Below are 21,719 nucleotides of genomic sequence, written 5' to 3' on the forward strand. Positions count from 1 at the left end.
AAAAGATACAAAAACAAAAAAATTAAAATTAAATTGCCCTACACAGCAACTACTACAATTTTATTATGTATTTTATTTTTCCTATACAAAACAAAGTACTTTTTTCTTTTTTATAGGAATGTGGTTGAGCCATGAGTACTACTTAGCAATCAGCTTTTTTTTCCAATTAATATGTCAATAAATAATATACAGATGTGCAAAATATTTTTAATATTTTTGCCTCCATAGTACTCCACTGTATGGGAGCATCATTAATTTATTCATGCAATTATTTATTGTTAGACATTTAAGTTGCCCTTAATTTTTAATATTGAATTTAACATGTTTTTGTAGATATATGTTCTTGTTCTGTATCCAAACTGAGCTCCACTCACACTTTCCCAACTTTAGCTCCATTCACAGACTTTCCCACCTCAGTTAACAGAAACTCTATTCCAGCTAATTAGGCCGAAACCCTGAGGTCATCCTGAATTCGCCTCTTTCTCACAATGTTGCCTCCAAGCCAATCACGTTGGCTCTACCTTCAACATGGGACTCATTCTCCCCATTCCCTTGCTGCCTTTGTCCAAGTTTCCCCTGTTTCTTTCACCTGGATTATCCTAACAGCCTCCTGTTTTCCCACCCTTGTGTCCTCGACAGCCAGAATTATCCTACAAAAATATACATCACATCAGGTCACTCCTCTACTCAAAATTCTCCAAAGGGTCTCTCTCCATTTCTCTCAAAGGAAGAGCCAACTGCCCCAGAACAGCCCACCAGGTCCTGCTCCGACCATGCTCAGTACTTCCTGCGCCTTGTCCTCGACTCCTCCCCCTTCACCCTTCTCCACCTCAGGCTCCATTCCTGCCTCCCCGATCACACCAGTGCAAACCCACCTCAAGGCCTGTGTACTGCTGGTTTCCCCTTCTGGAAATATTCCTCCCCCAGACATCCTCATGACTGGTCTCCCACCTCCTTGCAGTTCTTGCTCAAATTCTGCTTTCTTAATAGAACTTACCCTGACCTTCCTTTAATATGCACTACCCTTCCCTCTTTATAAATATTTACAGACATTTTTCCATAGCACGTACCACCTCCTACCGCATTGTGAAATTTACTTTACTGTGTTGATGTTTCACGGGCTGTCATTATCTGTCTCTCTCCACTAGCATGTGCGTTCCACACAGAAAAAGAATTTTGCCTGATTTGTATTCACTGAAATGTTCCCCGTGCCTAGCACGCTGCGTGACACAGAACCGTGTGCTTAATAAATAATTGTCACAAATGCAGAAGATTAAGTTTCCAAAAAAAGGGTAGTTGACGACATCAAATGCTGCTCACTGCAAGTTCAGTAAGAGTGAAAACTTGTGGGCTTCTTTTGGTTTGGGGAGTAGGAAGCCCTGAGACAGACAGAGCTGACGCGCGTCCAAAGGAGCTCTGCTACTCAAGGTGTGGTTTTGCTTCAGGTCCTCGTCTGTAAAGTGAAGTTGACAATGGAACATACTTCAAAGTGTTAGATGGACTAAATAAGTGAACTTATAGAATTGTTTGAAACAGTGAAATATAGTAAAGGCTATCATATTTACATGATAAATGCTATTATATGTTACATACAACAATCTACATATAATATATATACATATATAATAGCTACATATTAATATACATATAATATGTACATATAATATATAGCATACATATTTATTAACAGTGAATTTTAAGGAATAATTTCAGTTGAGGTAAGGTTTCAGACATGTTTTAAAAAGGTTCTCAGTAAATGGAAACTTACAGTTCTTGTTTGTCTTTTAAATGCTTTTTCCAGGTGTGCATATGTGCTGGTTGGTGGGTGGGGGGAAGGGGGACGTAGGGCAGGCTGGTGTCATTCTCTTAGACCAGGCAGAAGACTAGTCATAACGTCACAGGAAAAAAAAGAACTTCAGTTTTCAAGACATCTATGCCAGTGTTGGCTAGCTACCATAATTTCCATTTTGGTTTTGTAAGGTGTCATTATTTCTTTAAAGTAAGAAATAAGGGAAACATAACAGTGACAATTCACTGGGCTTATTTAATTTTGGCAAGAAGGACCGACCATTTTTGCAAGAATTCTTCACAGATGACTTCCAACATGAGTCTTTAAGGAGAGAATTTTTATTAGAGAGTGGAATGGAATTAATTCTTTAAGTCATAATTTACAGAGAGAACTGTGGTTCAAAAGGCATGCCTTGGGGGCACTGAAATTATATGTTCTGAACAGAAAACATCTTCAGTGATAAAGAATCTAGAAATACATAAGAATCTGCTCTGTCGGATATATAATATTTAACATGATTTTCGTTCTCTAGGGGACTTTCTGTTTGGCAATGTATTTCTTCTTTTTTTTTTTCAGGCTCTTTTCCCCATAGCAATATATATCTTTTCTAATAAAATGTATCAGAATTGGTCTCATCACCCAGCTACAGCAGGTGGTGTGTTTTTGTTTTCTTTTTCATAAGAAAGGACTATCGTTCTAAGAAAATAAATGAGCATATAAAAATTGCATATCATTAAGGGTAAGGCTAAGAGGCTCCTATTTTCTTTTCTTTCTTTCTTTTTTTTTTAATGTATTTCTTTGGGAGAGAACGTGCATGCTTGAGCAGGAGAATCTCAAGCAGACACCCCGCTGAGCACAGAGCCTGACGCAGGGCTCCACCTCACAACCCTGACATCGAAACCAAGAACTGGACGCAAACCCAACTGAACCACCCAGGCACTTCAAGGTTCCTATTTTCTGGAGAAATCCACTGAGTTGCCAAAATAGTCCCAGAGATAGCACCCTGAAAGGGTCCAGTTTAAGCTAAAGAGACTGGGTTAGCATTACTATTAATATTATTATTTCATTATTTTCATGTTTCATGTTTTAGACCCCCCACATTATTTTCTGCTCTTCTGCACAGGCCAGACCCTTTCCCAGGTACCTTGTCATTTAAGGATCAGTGGAAGTATAACACATCAGGAGAGCCCAGAGAAAATTATAGAAGTGGCTAAAGCCAGAAATACTTCGACCTGTAAAGGCTAAGAGAGTGGGAACTATTTCAAAGGTAGGGAAACAATGTGTAGGCTAACTTCAACCAAATCACGTGAAGGGGGTTGCACCCCAGAATTGTGGACATGCTTGGTGACTGCCTAGGACAAAACCTGAATATTATTTTTGCCTTGAACCTAGCAGGACAGGGTATATTTTCAAGGGTTTCTCATTTATAATTTTGCCCAATACAACTGACATATCAATTATGCAACATAACACTGAAAGACAAAATAGGAAGTTAAATACAAGATATCTGACTTTGAAACAATAAATGAGTAACAAGAAACATCAAACAGAAAAATTTTTCAAGACTGCCTTAATTAGGTTTTACTTTCCTTTAGGCTAGTTTCAGGCACAGCTGAAGGAGTATTATCAGTGATGCTCAAAGCTACTTGATAATCTTTCACACAATGTACCAAGAAACCCTGATAATTTCATTCTTGATTGTAACTTGGCACCCAAACAGCCAATACCAGAAAAATGCCATTGAGACCATGATGAGTATTTTTAGAATCATCTGAGGCTGCATCTGCTGAATAATGGAACCTGTTTACTCGGGAAGCACTCACAGTATCACTTACATTCAGCTAAATGATGTGTGTAATTTAATATGTACCAAAGAGGACTCAGACTTATGTTATGCACCAAATTCTATTTTCAATATAGAAGTAAAGCAAGCCATGAAGTATGAAAATTCACTTTAGCTTCCAATCTGAATATGAAAATCATTCTAAAGATAAAATTTAATTTAATTTCTATGACAAAATTATTGTGATCAGAGGAACAATGAAATATCCGTTTCTTTAAAAAGGTTAAGACTTTTAAACAAATAGCAGATAATTTCTTATCATGACTTGCTATCTTAGAGTAATCACGACTTCTATTATGAAAACAAATAGGCTGCATATCAGACAAAGGAATTATATCTCCTACTGATGTAAGCTTGACGTTCCTGGAGCTCTGCTTTGCTTTCTAATAGTTTATTCCTATTATGAGTGCCTATAAAGAAATGTATGTTTCCTGTCATAACAACATGAAAACAAAATGCATAAATAAATGAAGAGCCAAACAAAACTGGTTTTGTCAATTTGGGGATCAGCTGGTCAAAGATTGGTAATCTTTTATTTATTTGTTTGTTTGTTTATTTATTTATTTAAGATTTACTTATTGGGCAGCTGGGTGGCTCAGTCAGTTAAGTGTGCCTTCAGCTCAGGTCATGATCCTGCAATCCCAGGGGAGAGTCCCGCATTGGGCTCCCTGCTTAGCGGGGAGTCTGCTTCTCCCTGGGCCCTTCACCCTGCTTGTTCTCTCTCTCACTCTCTGACAAATATAAATAAAATAAAAAAAAAAAAAGATTTTACTTATTTATTTGAGAGAGAGAGAGAGTGAGCACACATGTACACACACATGCACTAGCAGGGGGAGGAGCAAAGGGAGAAGGAGAGAGAGGATCTCCAGCAGACTCCCTGCTGAGCACAAAGGCCAGACTCAGGACTTGATCCCAGGAACCTAAAATTGTGACCTGAGCCAAAATCAAGAGTCAGATGCTTAATCTACTGAGCCATTCAGGTGCCCTAAGAACAGTAATCTTTTATGCTAATTTCCATAATTGGAAAAGTTTATATATCTGTAGTAGTACAGCATTAGTGAAAAAACTAAAATCATTTCTAATGGTCACTGCCCCTAATGAAAAGTACATATTGGCAACTCAAAGTTATTAAAAGGACATATATTTTTTTAAGATTTTATTTATTTATTGGAGAGAGAGAGAGAATGAGAGAAAGAGAGAGAGAGCAAGCATGGGGGGAAGGGTCAGAGGGAGAAACAGACTCCCCACTGAGCAGGGAGCCTGACGCGGGACTCGATCCCAGGACACCAGGATTATGACCTGAGCTGAAGGCAGTCGCTTAACCAACTGAGCCACCCAGGTGCCCTAAAAGGATATATATATATTGACATGGGACTTCTCCAAGGCAAATCTTACTTTATAATTCTTAATGGCTCCTTCCTTCATGTCTTGGCATAACTACACTTTTCATTATTTGCATTGTTTCATTTCCATCTTCCTTCTGATACAGACCCCACGATTACCATCTTGTCAGCTGCAGCCTTCCCTCAGCCCTTCTCAGTCAGGACTGCAGTCTCTTCCCATTCAGGCTCTGTTCCATTCAAGCCTGTTCTTAATAGGGTTGGCAGGAGACAAAGGAACCTCACCACATGAGCTACTGGGCTCTAGAAGAGCATGGTGATTTCAGATCCTGTATCCAGCACCCCTGGGTGAGAGATGCCTGGAAGCCTTCCTGTGTCCTCGCCTGCCTGTCTGGGTCACCCCTCAGGGCTGGGCTCTGCCTTGGTCCCCCTTTCCAGTATGCCCATTTGCTGCCTGGGTGAGGCCCCAATACCCTGCCTCGTGCCTGTCACTAACTTCAGAGATGATAAAGTAGGAGTGATGGAAAATAGAAAAGACAATGGTACTTTGCTCATTGTTTGGAGCCAATCTGAAAACAAATGATGCTCTATCATCTGTATAACAACGGTAATAGAAAATACATAATACTATGTACAGGCTCTGTTCTAAATACTTTTATTAACTCATTTAATAATCACAATAGCTTTATGAGATCGGTACTATTATTACCGCCAGAGAAGGAAACTAAATCACAGAGAAATTAGGTCACACATAAAGTACACATAGCTAGTAAGAAGTGCTGTGATTCAGATTCACGGTAAGTGGAGAGCACAGACAAACTGAAAAGAATATAATGATAATATTCAAGCTCATCATTATTTCCTTTAAAATATTTAAATTCTAAGGCTATTAATCACTTGTAATATATAATCATATATACTACCATATTTCTAAAACTCATGTGAAAATTACTTTGGGAATCTCTAGCATTCTAAAAATACCTACCTTTAACATGCTGCATTAATATTAATAAATCAAGTGATAATTGTATGTCCATAACAAATGAATTTCATAGAGCAAAATGAGAAAGAATTCACAAATGTTACTTATACATGGAAAAAATGACCTATTCCAGTCTATAAAAAGAACTCTTCTTATACTGTCAAAACCTAAATAATCGAGTAAAATATTGGCAGAGATTGTATTTTCTTTCTTTTTTTTTTTTAAGATTTTATTTATTTATTTGACAGAGATCACAAGTAGGCAGAGAGAGAGGGGGAAGCAGGTGCACCTCTGAGCAGAGAGCCTGATGCGGGGCTCGATCTCAGGACCCTGAGATCATGACCCAAGCCGAAGGCAGAGTCTTTAACCCACTGAGCCACCCAGAGGCCCCAAGATTGCATTTTTTAAACCAGCTGTTTGAGTATACAGTATTTCTCAATTCTTCATTTTTCTTTATGATGGAGCATCACCATGAGGAGATAAGGCATCTCCTCAATCCCTCTATTTATAAATTTGCTTTCAGCACTACTGCCTTGTTTAATCTTGAGGCTTTCGGAAAGGAAACAGTAGCAACTCTTTATCCTAGCATTAGATCTAATATTTATAATATTATACCTGTCAGCAAGCAATAAGTAGACAACCAGCTGCTAGAGCTCTATGTTTTTAATCTACTGTTGACACCTCCTTCTACCTATCTTAACACTTTGTGGGAGCTGAACGATCCTTCATGGCATCAAGTGGCAGGGAAAGCCAGCACGGAGTGAAGATGGCGTCTGATTCCTGATAGCGCAAGCCACTTCACAAAATCACCCAGAGAATATGCTGCCTGGTTCCATAAGGTGCTGGCATCAGAGAGAACAGAAGAATCCACATTTAGTTCATTTATACTAATGACATATTAACCAAAGAGGTAACAGTTTGATGGTATCAAGGACATTCTCAAGGTCACCGGCTCCCTGGAAAATTTACATATGCTTATTCTTTGTCTATGTAGCAAACCTCTTCTTAGTTCCTCCTCGAGCCTTCTTGAGGATAGCATGAGAGGGCATACATTATTTGGCCATGTGACTATTATATTCGCCTGTGGCTTTTCTCATTCCACCGAAACAAAGAAAGAATCTCGCAAGGGAGGCATCCAAGACTGCTTCCTATATGGCTCAGTCTGAGCTGGACTCTCAGTTCCCCTTGGTCCAACCCCAGCTGTGTGCTTGGCTCACCACAGTCTTGTGGTCACTCAGATGTAAACAAGCTGCAGCCTGCTCCTCCCTGTCACATCTGTTTTCAAAATATTTTGCTGTTTGGAACAAATAACAACATGTTCTCCTGAATTCACCAACCTAGCCATTTATTTCTATAAACTAAAGATAAAACATAAAATACCCCCACCTCAAAATTTCTCACTATATGTGGTCTATTCACTCATAACTTTTTTTAATCAATTAATTAGTATATAGCACATTATTAATTTCAGAGGTAGAGGTCAGTGATTCATCAGTCGAATGTAACACCCAGTGCTCATTACATTCCGTGCCCTCCTTCATGCTCATCACCCAGCTACCCCATCCTCCCCACCACCTCCCTCCCCTCCAGCAGCCCTTAGTTTGTTTCCTATGATTAAGAGTCTCTTGTGGTTTGTCTCCCTCTCTGGTTTCATCTTCTTTTGAATTTTTCCCTCCCTTCCCCTATGTTCATCTGTTTTGTTTCTTAAATTCCATATATGAGTGAAATCACATGATATCTGTCTTTTTCTGATTGACTTATTTGCTTAGCATAATACCCTCTAGTTCCATCCACATCATTGCAAACGGTAAGATTTCATTTTTTGATGGCTGAGTAATATTCCATTGTATACAGATAGCACTTCTTCTTTATCCATTCATCTGTCAATAGACATCTAGGCTCCTTCCGTAGTTTGGCTATACTGGACATTGCTGCTATAAACACTAGGGTGCAGGTATCCCTTCGAATCAGTATTTTTGTATCCTTTGGATAAATACCTAATAGTGCAATTGCTAGGTCACAGGGTAGCTCTATTTTTAACTTTTTGAGGAACCTCCATGATGTTTTCCAGAGTGGCTGCCCAAGTTTCCATTCCCACCAACAGTACTCTACCAAACTCTCTTCACTCACAGCTTAATCTTAAATGTTCTCCTTCAATCAATAGCTTTCCCTTCTAATCAATACTTCCCAGCATGAAGAAATGCCAGCAAGCCATTGGTGTAAAAAATTCTTAGGGTCTCAATAATCAAAGAGGAGAGTAAAAAAATTGTTCAGAAAATACTAGCAGTTATAATTTGTCCTCTAACACTGGCTTATATACTGTAACATACTCATATTATGGTTGAATGTGTTCTGATTTTATAGCCTAGAGGTCAAAATCATTCACCTAAATTGGTTAGATTGTCTATAGACAGAACTCCAAACCTAACTGTAGCCTCAGATGTGATCCAAATGAGAGTTAAGTACCTAGATAAAGGGGGTCATATATTTGACAAAACAGTTTAATGTATGCACAGACATCACTAACTGTAGCCTTCTAATGTTAAGCAAGAAAGACCTAGAACGTGTTTGTAGCTCATCACACTTCTAGTGCACCTAGTACTTGCTTCTTTTCCCAGTATCTTATGAATTAATCAATGTCCTTGGTTTTTTTCCCATCAACACTCTTCCTTCCTGCTGCCTCCCCATCATTCTCAATAGAGCACTATACTTCACTTGCCCAAGCCTATTCTGTACACACTACTTAGGACGGAAATCCCTACCCACCAGAGGAAGGTGTCCCAACAAGGGAATGTGATGAGAAGTGAGTGAAAGAACAGGAAAGAAAGAGTAATACTAAGATGTACACTGAGTGCGCTACAGGTTAGGAAATGGAATGAGGTTGAAAGGTGTTCAATGATACAAGCCTTTTCATTTTACTTGGTTGGAAACATTCCCTGAATATCATTTTAGATATAAGAGAGCTTGGTAGAAAAAAAAATAGTTACTTATGAAACAGTCACTAAAGATACAACCTGGGAATCATGTGTACCTCTTAATCTAATTTCAAAATTAGTATTTCTCTCCAGGTAGAGCAAGAAATGTGTCCAATGATTTCTTTTAATATGACATACGTTGCTATGCAAAATAATTTTATATATAATATACAATTGGAATCTTTTGTCCTCATTTCAAACTTAATCACATTTAATGTGAAATCTCCCTGTGGTATACTTTTAAAAAACAGAATTACAGAGATTACATAGTTTCCCTAATGGACTCACTGTCGGTTATACCTATGAATATGAGATTACATATTGCTTCAAAAATAAAGTACAGAGAGAAGGATACCAGAGTAACCAGAAATTTTCGCACAACTTTCTCTTTTAGGAATTTTGTAAATTAATTATCTTTTCAAAATTTCAAGAACCAAATCTAGACTAGTAAAATAAGCAATGGTTTGGTAGGGAAAAAAATTTTTTTTTAATGGAAAAGTTAAGGAGAAGCAAGGGATTATCTTAGGATAATGTTATGCAAAAAATTACACGCACTGGTATATTCTTGGCTATACCTGGTCTCTGCCATCACGGTGGGCTGGGTCTCAAGAAAGCCAGACTGACCACACCTGATACCATTCCCTCCATATCCACCGTACCTATCACACATCTACCCCTTCCCATCACACATACCGCTGCCAACAGGGATTACAATTGTGGCACCTGCTGGTCGGGATATGTGTCATAGACCGTTACAACCGGCGGAGACAGATATGTGACATGACTTCCACACCCATTCAGTTTCTTATCACGTGACCACTTTTCCCACCACACACACTTAATTCCACTGAATTAAGTTCTAGAGACAGTTGTGCTAGAAGTCCAAGAGTACAAATTTCTCTGTCTTACCATCATTCTCAGGGAGGGTGAGAAGTAAGAATCCAAAAAGACCAAATCCTGAACAGTGCAACGAGTACGCACAGGGAGAGATGTGGCTGAAGGTGCAGGCCACCAGAGGGGGTCATACAGAACATTCTCCCAGGCAATGGCTTGGTAAGATCTCACAGTAGTGCTGGAGACCAAACATGAAATTACTGTGCAAGAAATGTCCTGGTCCAAATAAAGTTATGTAACAAATGATTACCATCAACTTCAGCTGTGGGGAAAGCAGTAGCTTGAGGGCAATGTACAACCACAGTTATACTTGGACAGCCTTAAAGATGGGTCTCCAAATGGTATCAGTTTTGGCAACAATTAAAAATGGTGCCATCAGGTAGTTTTTAGAGGACAAACCCTTAGTGCAGGAACTGAGCTGGAGTGCCTGTCATCACAAGTGACTAGTCCCTTAGGTGATATGTGCAAGTTTTGTTAGGTCTTCAATCACACATGTTAGGTCTTCGATCACACAAACATGAAGCTTGGCCCTGGGAAAGAGACTATTAACATTTTTGTTTCTAACTTACTGGAGTAACCAAGTGAAAGAGAACTGAGCAACTTAGTAATTCAAACTAGTATTACTCTGTTTTTAACGGTACCTTTCTTTGAAAGAATAATATTCTAATGAGTGGCCAAAAGTAATCAGCTCAGATTAGGAATATAAGTATAATTCCAATGTAAACTAGTACAGTTTTGAATTGCAACCCTAGTTTCCCCTCAAATCTAACTCAGGCTCTTAAGAAAAAAAATACAGCTTTATCTTCTTTTCTTATGCAAGCAATTAAAATTCACAAGAGCTGGATAACCACTCTCCAGTGGTAGAGAAAATCATATGACCATCCAAATAATGCCAGCTGGTTTGTTTTTATGCAACTACTCAAGTGGGTAAGAAATTAGCTACTATAACTAAACAAAATGATTCTGTATCAATACTATTTGGGAATAAAGTTTAAGTTTTCTGGATCATGTGTTCTATTTTGCTTTAACCATAATCAATCTACTGCGGTCCTTGCCAGCTTCACACAAGATCATTATGCTCCAGGGTTGCCTGGGTGGCTCAGTGGGTTAAACCTCTGCCTTTGGCTCAGGTCATGATCTCAAGGTCCTGGGATCAAGTTCTGCATCCGGCTCTCTGCTCAGCAGGGAGCCTGCTTCCTCCTTTCTCTCTCTCTGCCTGCCTCTCTGTCTACTTGTGATCTCTCTCTCTCTGTCAAATAAATAAACAAAATCTTAAAAAAAAAAAAATCATTATGCTCCAGTCTGTCGTTAACTAGGAAAATGAAATTAACAGAGGTTTCAAAATGTCTACAAAAGACTTGTTAAGAAAAAAATTTTCCCAACACTAATGGTAATAGCCGAGACAGGACATGTATATTTTAACACAGTTAAGCCAAATCCATGCGATTCTAATTATCTTGAATACTTTGTTATTGCATATTTCAATGCTAGTTCTAAAACTCTGTTTCTTAAATTACACTTAAGTCAGAATTTTGTCTGTAAATAAAAATGTTGGAAAATAAGTAAAAATGTCCACTGAATCTGGATGTTTGAAGCAAACATATCATTTAGGCCTGAATTATCAAGATCAACATTTCCTAAACCATGTTCTGCCAAACACTAGTGCTACAAGACAGTCAATGAAAAAAGGACTTGCTAGTCAAGTACATCTGGGAAATGATGCTGAGGTGAACTAAATGTTCAAAATATGCACTGCCCCTCCCTGTAGTGTCCCTTCCTGCAAGTACATTACACATCCTGCTTTGTTGAATTCAGAAGGAACCATGTGTCTTGCTTTGGCCAATAAGATGTGAACAGGAATGATGTGACTCATTTCTGAGCTTTAAGAATCAGCTTGGGATTTGCCAGCTCCCTTCTCCTTCTGCCAAAAGACCAGCATGTTCCTACACAGAGGCTGCTCAGCGCAGGTCCTCCATAAAGACAATGCGGAGCAGAGCCACACCTGACCCACATCTGTGAGCAAAAGATCAGTCTTCATTGCAGTAAGCTGTTGAGAGTCATGATAAATATCAGCGGTTCAAAATTCCTAGTAAGTGTTGGAATACAGAATCAGATTAACTTTATTTAACCCAACACTGCTAACATTTGCTTGATCACAGAATCCTTGCCTCACATAAAACCCTGAGAGATATTCCGAGAGAAAAATGTCAAGACATGCTAATGAAAATACTTGCTTCAAATCTCCATTCCACTTTACACAGCCTTAAAATTAGGTTGACTGTGTCATTTCTTCTAGAGTTTTCAAAATCTCTAACAGAATTAGGGTCAACCAGGGCATCATTTGTTTCTCTGACATTAGTCCATTCCTAGAATCCTCCCTTAAATAATTCAGCTGTCTATAATTTCCCATGTTTCAATTTTAAAGATGTATAAAGTAATAAACAGTTTCAAATGAACATTCAGTTTACCTGTGTACCATTTTCAATTGTTAAATAATTGCAAACTCAGTGTGTGTTTTTTTATATAAGAGAAAGAGACAACACAACAGCACGAAGCTGAAAAATGCCTTAGAGACGTAAGTGAAGTCACTTGCTATAAATAGTGCTCTTCGACACACAGTAGATGACACAGTTGACTAATGGCACCTAGAATATCTCAGAAGAAATTATTATTCCATCTCAGGGCAGATTTCACTGGATTTTTTAGTTTTAAAAAAACCATTAAAATGAAAAGAGATGTGTTGCTGTGTTCTGTTTGTTTACTGAGTTTTAATTAAGAAAAATCCAATTCCACTCTAGCCTCAGATCTAAGTGCAGCTGGTCATATGAAGAAATTCGAAAACAACTAAAAACCATGAGGAATTAAGTCATTTGTTGCTGGGAGATTCAGAACTAGCTTACTGAAGCAATCTGCTTTATCTTGTACCAAGGATATTTTGAGACAAGCTTTTGTCTGGAAGAATAAAGGCTTGCGGATCCCTACAGCGCCCCCTTTCAGGGAAGGGAGGAGGAAGCGGCAGGGCAGTCCGGCAGGCTCCTCTGCTCAAGGCTTCTTCCCCACTGGCTACAGGGAGGGAGTCTGTTGAACATGGGCACTGCCTCTCCACTGCAAGACCTGAGCCCCTTCACTGCTGCGGGAAGGACTCCCTCCTCTTTGGAAGCTGGTGCTTCCTGAGATTCTCCTCCTCTGGGCCCCCTTTCACAATTTCTCTACCTTCTTAGGGTGGAGTCCTCACTCTCTGGGAGTGAAAATTTCCTGATCATTTCTGCATCTGCCACCTAGAGGTCTGCTCCTCCCTGTACAGTCTTCCCCATCCTGAAGCAGCTTCTCGTGAAAGTCCTGCTGGTCCCCGATACTTCTAACTGTACTTGCACATCATTTGCTTTCTACAAATTCCTCTATGTCCTACTTGCAGCTTGTGATAGTTTCCCCCTTGTCTCTACTGCTCTGTACGGTTTCCAGGAGAAAGGAAAGAGCCAAATTTAAGTTGCTACCATCTTCCTGTACTTGAAGACTTTCCTCCTTTCTGTATATAAGAAAACCTAGCTGAGGTTTAAAAAACAACAACAAAAACACCAAAAAAACCTCTATGTGGAGCCAAATTTTCCTATTTGGTTAAAATGCTCACCTTATAGACATTTCAGAACAGCACAGGAATCAGGAGTCAGTAAGACTAAACTCTTTCTTTAAGTATGAGTTAGCAAAGGTCAAGAGAGGTTATAAGATTTGTCCAATGCTAAACAACAAAGCTAAAAATAGAAAACTCATGTTCCTTCAAATTTATTACAGACACCTCCTTAAGAAGGAATAGTCTTCTATTCCTAAACTAGTATTCCTGAGTTTTAAAATGGCTTTTAAAGACACATTATGATGCAGACCCAGGAAAGTGAGTGGCAACTAACTTATACTAGCCCATTTAACAATTAACAAAATCCTGAAGGGTGTCTGGGTGGCTCAGTCGGTTAGGCATCTGCCTTCAGCTCAGGTCATGATCTCAGGGTCCTGGGATCAAGTCCTGCATCAGGCTCCCTGCTCAGCGGGGAGTCTGCTTCTTCCTCTGCCCCTCCTCCCTGCTTATGATCTCTCTCTCAAATAAATAAATAAATAAATCTTTTAAAAAAAATTTGAGCAAATTTCTGTTACAATCTTGGTCCTACATATTGAATCCCCCAAACAATTCAGAGGCTGAGTTTTCCCCCGTAACTACACTGTCAGAACATAACCTTCGTCCATATGCTCTCCTTTTCCACTTCCCTGTATCCTCCTCCCTACTTCCCCTCAGCCTCATCATTTTAGGGTCCAATCACTACCCCTTCACCCATGCTTTGGGCATATCAAATTCTGCATTCAAAACAAACCCATCTAAGTGACAATAGTAACTAACAATTTCAAAGGAGATCATTTCTTTCATTCTGAAGTTCTCTGATTGTCTAATTCTGTGAAGAGCTGATACAAGGAAGTGTCAGTCAATTAATAAACTGTAGCTTCGATAGTTTAGTGCTATCTTAGTAATTTGAAAGAGTCACAGACCAGGAAAGGTACCTAAAAAGGCCAGAAAATAATTAATGCTTAAATACAACTGATTTATCCATGAAACAATCACATTTTTTCTTGAGAAATCTGGATCTGCATTAAGATACATGTTTGATTTGAAACTGGTCTTCTTCTGCCACCAAGTGTTAGCACACACTTTTAACCAACCAGTTTTTGCAATGGTTAAATCACAGAGGTACAAGGTCACTCGATGAGAAAAACAGATCTAAAAGAAGGGCAGTATAAAAAGCACAGAGGTGAACAAGTTGCAGACTAACAACGTAAAACAAATATATTTCAAGAAAAACTCTTGAATTTTAGTTACTATTTTAAACACGTGGTAATTTAGTTAAGATTCTCTGAGGCTCCATTCATTTAATGAAACTACAACTCTGAAAGCACAATGATAAACTCGCTTTAAAATACACAATAACTACTTTCAATATTCTCTTATGCAATATACCCTACTAGAATTTCATGCAACTAAGAATATGCAAAACACAGTGACTAAATGCCTCCTAGTGTCAGAAAAATAGATAATGCCAAGAAAAATCTTAAGTTTCTCAGAATCTAAAGTCAAGAACTCAGGTCTAAGCTTGGGAAACAGAATACCAGCCTGTAGCAGAGGAAGATCTGTATCAGGAGATGTGAAAAAGGGTTTCTGTACTTTCAAAATTCTGATCACAATCTATAGAAATTTTGGTCATCCCATGGGGCTTCTGGTTAATTCTACTGAATAGTATTATCCACAAATAGGAGCCTACCAAAGGCTGGTGCCCCAGAAGCCTAGGGACTTCTGCAGCCAACACTCAGCACCACCGGGAAATCCTCAGACTAGAACTTTGACCATTCCAGTGGAGGTCAACATTCATTCCCTGCACCAGACATCTGTCCACACCTTTTATGTCAAGCTGTTTTAACTTCATGAACAGACCGATTATGGCTCCAACTTTGAATATTTTTTTATACTGGCATGGATAACAGCTTTTTAGACCATAAAAAATAACCAGTATATGACAAAAAAAAAAAAAAGTACCACGTGAGGTACTATTACAGAATAATTGGTTACACTTCCTGTAAATAATAATGAGTGGACCATCTTAACCATCTAGGAATTGGCCTGTAATGATCCAGGGCACTTCTCTACCCAGAGCACCCCTTTGCACTTATAATTACCATGTCTACCCTGACAATAGTACCACCAGTATCTTCGGAGTCCACCAGTATCTATCTCCTCACTACAAAGAATGATTTCTGGTTGGCCTTCTGGCAGGTCAGACTGAAATATAGAGAGTACGCCAATCTTCAAAACAGAGCATCTTTGTGGGAGACACCATCAGCTCTTTTCAAGATACTCTCACTATGCATCACCATCCATACCAGAAACTCAAAGAACACTCCTCAAGATAATGGAAAACCTTCAAGTTTCCTGCATCTTGTGGCTTCCCTTTACCCTCAGTTATCATGAGACATCTAACTCGCCTATCACCATTTTTATGATCAGCCCTGTAAGGCTCCACTCTTCCTCAGAACCTAAGCAAAGCCCCAACCAACCAAGAGAGAAATTCTGGGTGTGTCAAGGGGAATTTACTATATTCCAGGTGACATTAAGGTCAGCTGTATTCACTGATCTACCAGAAGAATTAAGGGCTAAAAGAGCAGTTGTGGGAGCCTACATTTTACCTCCAAAATTCAAGGAAGCACATTACGCTGTGTTGAAGGTAAACCCAAGGAAACTATCTTTATACAACTTTAATTATGGTTTATATTTTTAATCCACTCCACAAGTCTTATAAATTGCCTATTTTAGTAGCTTCTTAAATCATTGATATGATTTATCATAATTGACTTAAAAATTCCCTCATCATAATGGAAATTATTTCTAACTTTTCCTCTATAGGACTTTCTATATTACATGATTTCCTCAGTAAACATCTTTATTCATAAAGAATTTCTTCTTTAAAATTATTTCTTAGTTATAAAATAAATAAGTCCTGGGTATACAACATGGTGATAATAATTAAAAATACTATATTATAAAAAAAGATACACTATATTGTATATTTGAAAGTTACTAAGAATAGTTCTTAAAAGTCCTCACAACAACAACAAAAAGGTAACTATATGAGGTGATGGATGTGTTAATTAACCTTAGTATGGTAATCATTTTGCAATACAGTCATATCTTAAATCATTATGTTGTATACCTGAAACTTATACTATGTTGTATATCAATTTTACCTCAATTAAAAATTTATTTGTTTAGGATAATCCCAGCAGCATGAACCTCTTAGTTAAACAATATGAATTTTTGGCATTTCTTTTTTTTACGGGAATTGCTTAATTCACAATTCAAAGGGCCATACCAAGCCACCATGCATAATCTTTGATGGTCCTTCTATCTCAAGCTTATCCAAACAAATGTTCCTCTAATACAATGTGGTGGAGGTATAAATTGGGGCCACTGTTTTAAAAGGCAATTTATGGTGTTTTGGAAAAGTTAAAATATATAATACCCTGTGACCTTGACACTCCATGGGTTCTTTGAAGTACTGGCATGTCTACCCAAAGTAAAATGAACATGGAATCTCACTACAGCATTTTTATGCTAGCAAAGAATTGGAAATTAATATAATTATTCATCAAGTGGAGAATAAATTATGATAAATCAAAATCATGTATACTTATTTCTGTTTTAAAGAAACTATATGCAGGTATTTGCACCTATATACATTTGTAGTGTATAGGAAAAAGTCAGGAGAATATACTGGCAGTGGTAACCTACAGATAGAGAAATTATATTGGGAAGAAGGGGGCAGTAAGGTGGTGCTGAAGGAAAAATTGTATACTCCATTTTATAGATTTGCATCTATTTGGACTGTTTACAATGACCAAATATTCACCTAATACTTTCATAATTAAAATCACTTTTAAAATAAAAGAAAGTACTTGAAATAAGACAAACTTTCAATACTTGAGTGATAAAAACCTATTATTTCCTATCTCTCTCTCTCCTTCTCCTTTTATTTTGTTATCAATCTAAACAACGCTGAATACTAGCAATACATTCCACTACTGATTTCACCAATGTCTACTCCCTTACAAATGAGGGAACCTGAATAAAAACCAAGTAGAGAATGAATGCTGAGAAAGGACAGTTGAAAAGGTAAAAAGTTAAGAAGAAAGAGACTGAAGAACCACAAATTTTCAAATCATCTGTATTCCAAATCACAAAGCATAATAAACATGCACTTTATGCATGCTACCTTTTCATACTGGCTTTAACTTTTACAGTGGAACAAATGACTTCCTGCATAAAAAAAAAGGTTGGCTATTTATTTAAACCTCCTCGAATACACTGCTCTACAGAGAATCTGGATCAGAATCACCCATGGCACAGATCAATTATCAAAAGTCACGATCTTTAGGTACAACTCCAGATCTGAAGCTAGAGGGTGGGAATCTGCAGCTTTGGCGTTGACACATGAATCCCAAAGTTTAAAGTATACTTTCTTAAGCATTCAGAAACACTGGACATCATAGTAGTATTAGGAATGGAATCATTCCATTATTGAAAAGAAAAAATGTTTGGCTTACTGAAAGGCAGTGAGGTCATACTTTATTTTCTAAAGATTAAGTTTTCTAATCTAAACAAAATACAATCTGATTTAGATTTTATATACCATTCAGGCAGGGACTGTTTCTCTCTCTCTCTATTTTTTTAAGATTTTATATATTTATTTCACAGAGAGAAAGACACAGTGAGAGAGGGAACACAAGCAGGGGAAGTGGGAGAGAGAGAAGCAGGCTTCCTGTGGAGCAGGGAGCCCAATTCGGGGCTCGATCCCAGGACCCTGGAATCATGACCTGAGCCGAAGGCAGCCGTTTAACCTACTGAGCCCCCCAGGTGCCCCATGTTTCTCTTTTGATCATAACTCTGGGCCCAGCAGCCCATGTCTGGTGTGTATTAAGCGCGTGGTAAATATTTGTTGAGTTAGTATGGTTTGGGCCAGGGAGCTCCTCATGTGACAACAGAAATTAATTTGGATGAACTAGACGTGGCCAGTGGGAGAGAAGAATCTGGGCCTGGGAAAGGGTTAAGGTGGATTCCCCACAGGGCTCGGCAACAGGAAGAATGGGTTCTCATGTCAGCCACTTCATATTTGTAAGACTCGTATCCCCATTCTACAACATAAGGGAGCAGATTCTGGGAAATTAATACCAAGGAATCCTTTAAATTTAGTCTAAAATATTAAAATTCATATTCTAGAGTAGTTTAAACACTCCTTTGATAAATGTCCTTGTGCGCTCTCAAGCAAAATTTAATACCGAACAGAGAAAGAAGCACTTCAAAATGTGGGTATTACCTTCACCACTGATTTGTCATTCTGTGATTAAGTGTGAAATCACTGGGAAGAGGACAATCCATTTGAAAGCAAAACAAGAATGATAATGAATAAAGAAGTTAACCATCAGTCTGCAAGTTTTGTCAGTTGTTAATCCAAATTTCTAAATCTATTTTTTACACAAATTGTTTTTACCTAAATATTCAGGAATGGCACCCGATTTAGTTATTATTGAATGTGGGGCATAGTAATCAAAAGAAAAAGAAAAAAACATGCAAGGTATCTTTTTGAAAAGGTATCACAACAGTTTGTAGAAAACTCAGAACCACAGGATGGTCAATCACCCAAATACATGTTTTAAAAGATCAGAAAGACCTTCTGTGCACAGAGACATTAAATATAATATGTGTCCAATTTAGAAAAAAGATCTACTTACTAATAAACATGACTTTCATTTATAGAGCTGCAAATCAGTCTTAACTGTAGCAAGGGGTCATGGAGAGCAGGAACAAACATTAATCTGCATGCCCATCTCCAAAACTCTGGTATATTAGAGCAGGTCAGCAAATGGCTAAATTTGCATGAGAAGCTCCCTAGGCTGAAATGGGAAAAACAATGAAGGGTGCCCTTAGGATTCCAGGAGAAAAGCTCATAAATCCAGAAGAAAACCAAAAGTTACTCTAAACTGAGGGAGGACAGGGTGGCCTGGGAAGGCAGAAAGATGTGGGAGGTCAAGAGACATATCCCTTAGTTCATGTCACCTCTGCCCATCCTCAGGGAGGAGTACTTTCAAGTAATGGGGGGATCGGGGCTCCTTAGTTATCCTCCTGCCCAGTCCATGGAACAGCTGTTCCAAGCCCTCAATGGAGACAACTACTAAAACCACAAGGCCGTCTTCTGGAAATCTTGAAAGAGTGGCATAAAGGGGGATAAAGAAGTGCATCCCACCATGAAGAACCCAGTTCCAGTGAGCAGCACCAGGTATGCAGGCCAGAGGAGGAAGCTTGGAGGGCAGCAGGCTGTAAACAACCAAAAGCAGAGAAAGCATTAAAATGGTACTTGGCCCTGCCTCAATGCTCTTCAAGGGAGGAAGCGGATTTGGCAAGAGAAGCAGCAGCAGGAAATGTTGGTCCAAGTATGCAGCTAATGTTGGCAGAGGGTGCAGAAGAAGAGCCCCTGTGGCAAAGGAGGGCACAGCTGGAAGAGCCTGCATGGAGTCTCACAAGCCAACTCAGCCTCCCTGGGAGTGGGAAACAAACTGACTTGGAATCCCAGGACCCAGAGTGGTAGGGTGTCGAGAACCACTACAAAGGTCACACGTGCCCCAAACATGCTTAGTAAGACTGGCGTAGCCGGTAACATGGGTCACTCACCTTCTTCCGGAGCTGTGGTGCTCTGGACAATTTCATAAAAGTCAAGTGAGGCTTAAAACTCCTGTTTTCTCCTGCCAAGATGCCCTTTTCTTGAAATGTCCTTTTTGCAGTTTCTAAACAAAATAAAAATACAAAAATGTTACTGTAACACATGGCTGTCTTTTATTTTTAAAATGGCAATTCAAAAAATAACAAATTACTTTATAATGAAGATTACTTTATATACCTGTATGAAATACTTTCTAAGAGAGAATAAAACCACACTGCATAGGACAAGATATTATTAAATCTGCAGAGATTTCAAACTTTAAGCATACAAAAGCAACAATTTGAAAAGAAAACCTTTAATAAATGTAATAAGTGTTTGCCTTATATGATGCCGATTTTCATTGAATATCCTAGTGGTGCCTAGATGCATAGAAAAGGACTAGTTTATCTATGATCCATATCTAAAATTTCTACTTCTGACCGAGGTGGAATAACAGAAATCAGATTTACCCTCCCCTCTGAAACAATGAAAGGACCAAGTATATAAAATGATGGTTTGTAAGACACTCTACTTATCAGGCAGTGAAAGCTCAATGATCCCTTAGAGATGAGAAACAAGGTGAGCCCTTCAACTGCCCAGCTGACATCCTTAGGAGGAGAAACCATCCTCACTGGGTGGAGCTTAGTCATCTCACTGGGTCAAGTAAAAAGAGCTGAAAGTAGGAGAGGCAAAGGTATCCATAGCTCACGGGCAAGAGTCCTAGAAAAGCGAGACCTGTACAGAGAGAAAATCCCACAGATCTACAAAGGGTTGCCCTAGAGTATTCAGCTGAGTATAGATCAGCGCATATATATTAGGAAGCTACCTGAGGATGGGGAAATACATTCAAAAGGATTAGAGGGAATAGTGCCCAGTGCTCATACAGGGGCAGGAGAATTGTCTGTTCCCATGAGCCAAACTGGAAAAAATTTGAGATTTGTGGGAAACTGGCTAGAATGAACAGCAGTGGGGAATTTTTCCCCTCAGCAGTGGGGGAAAATTAGCTTTGAACTGGACTGTTCTAGTCCCATCTAAAAAGTCTTAGAAGCAAGATCCAAAAGGAAAAAAACTGTTTCCAAGTAACTTAATTGTGTCCTAGAACAAAGCCCAAGAATATTTATAGGCAGACAAAACTATCCAGACCCAATAAGGTAATTTCACAATGTCTGGCATCTAATCAATAATGTCCAGGCATGCAAATGAACAGGAAAATATGACCTACAATGAAGAGATAAATCAATTCATCAAAGGCAATGGACACAAATTTAGAGTATCAAAATAGTTATTATGACTATATTCCTTATGTTCAAAAAGTAGAGGCATGCAAGATATAAAAAAGACTGAAATCAAATTTACAGAGATGAAAATTGCAATGTCTAAAGAAAAATAAACTGGATGGAATTAATGACAGATTAGACACTGTAGAACAAAAAATTAGTGAACTTGAAGACATAGCAATAGAAACCACCCAAAATAAAATACAGAGAGAAGAGAAAGAAAGGAAAGGGAAACAAAAGGGAAATGGAAGGGAAAGGGAGAGGACAATGAAGGAAAAGGGAAAGGGAAAAGAAAAGAAGAAAAGAAAAGAAGGAACATCAGTAAATGTAGGGTAACAG

The 21,719-nt window shown here is 38.5% G+C and overlaps 1 protein-coding gene across 2 annotated transcripts in view; it reads right to left on the reverse strand.

Moving 5' to 3' along the window:
* AKAP7 (A-kinase anchoring protein 7) overlaps positions 1-21,719 on the reverse strand; it is a 144,243-nt gene that overhangs the window by 63,504 nt on the left and 59,020 nt on the right. For both annotated transcript variants that reach the window (XM_080805478.1, XM_080805480.1), the window contains exon 6: positions 20,076-20,188. In XM_080805478.1, coding sequence (XP_080661604.1) covers positions 20,076-20,188 — 113 coding nt within the window. The remainder of the gene's footprint in view (positions 1-20,075; positions 20,189-21,719) is intronic.

The sequence above is a fragment of the Martes martes genome, assembly GCF_963455335.1.
Source record: "Martes martes genome assembly, chromosome: 6".
NCBI lineage: Eukaryota > Metazoa > Chordata > Mammalia > Carnivora > Mustelidae > Martes > Martes martes.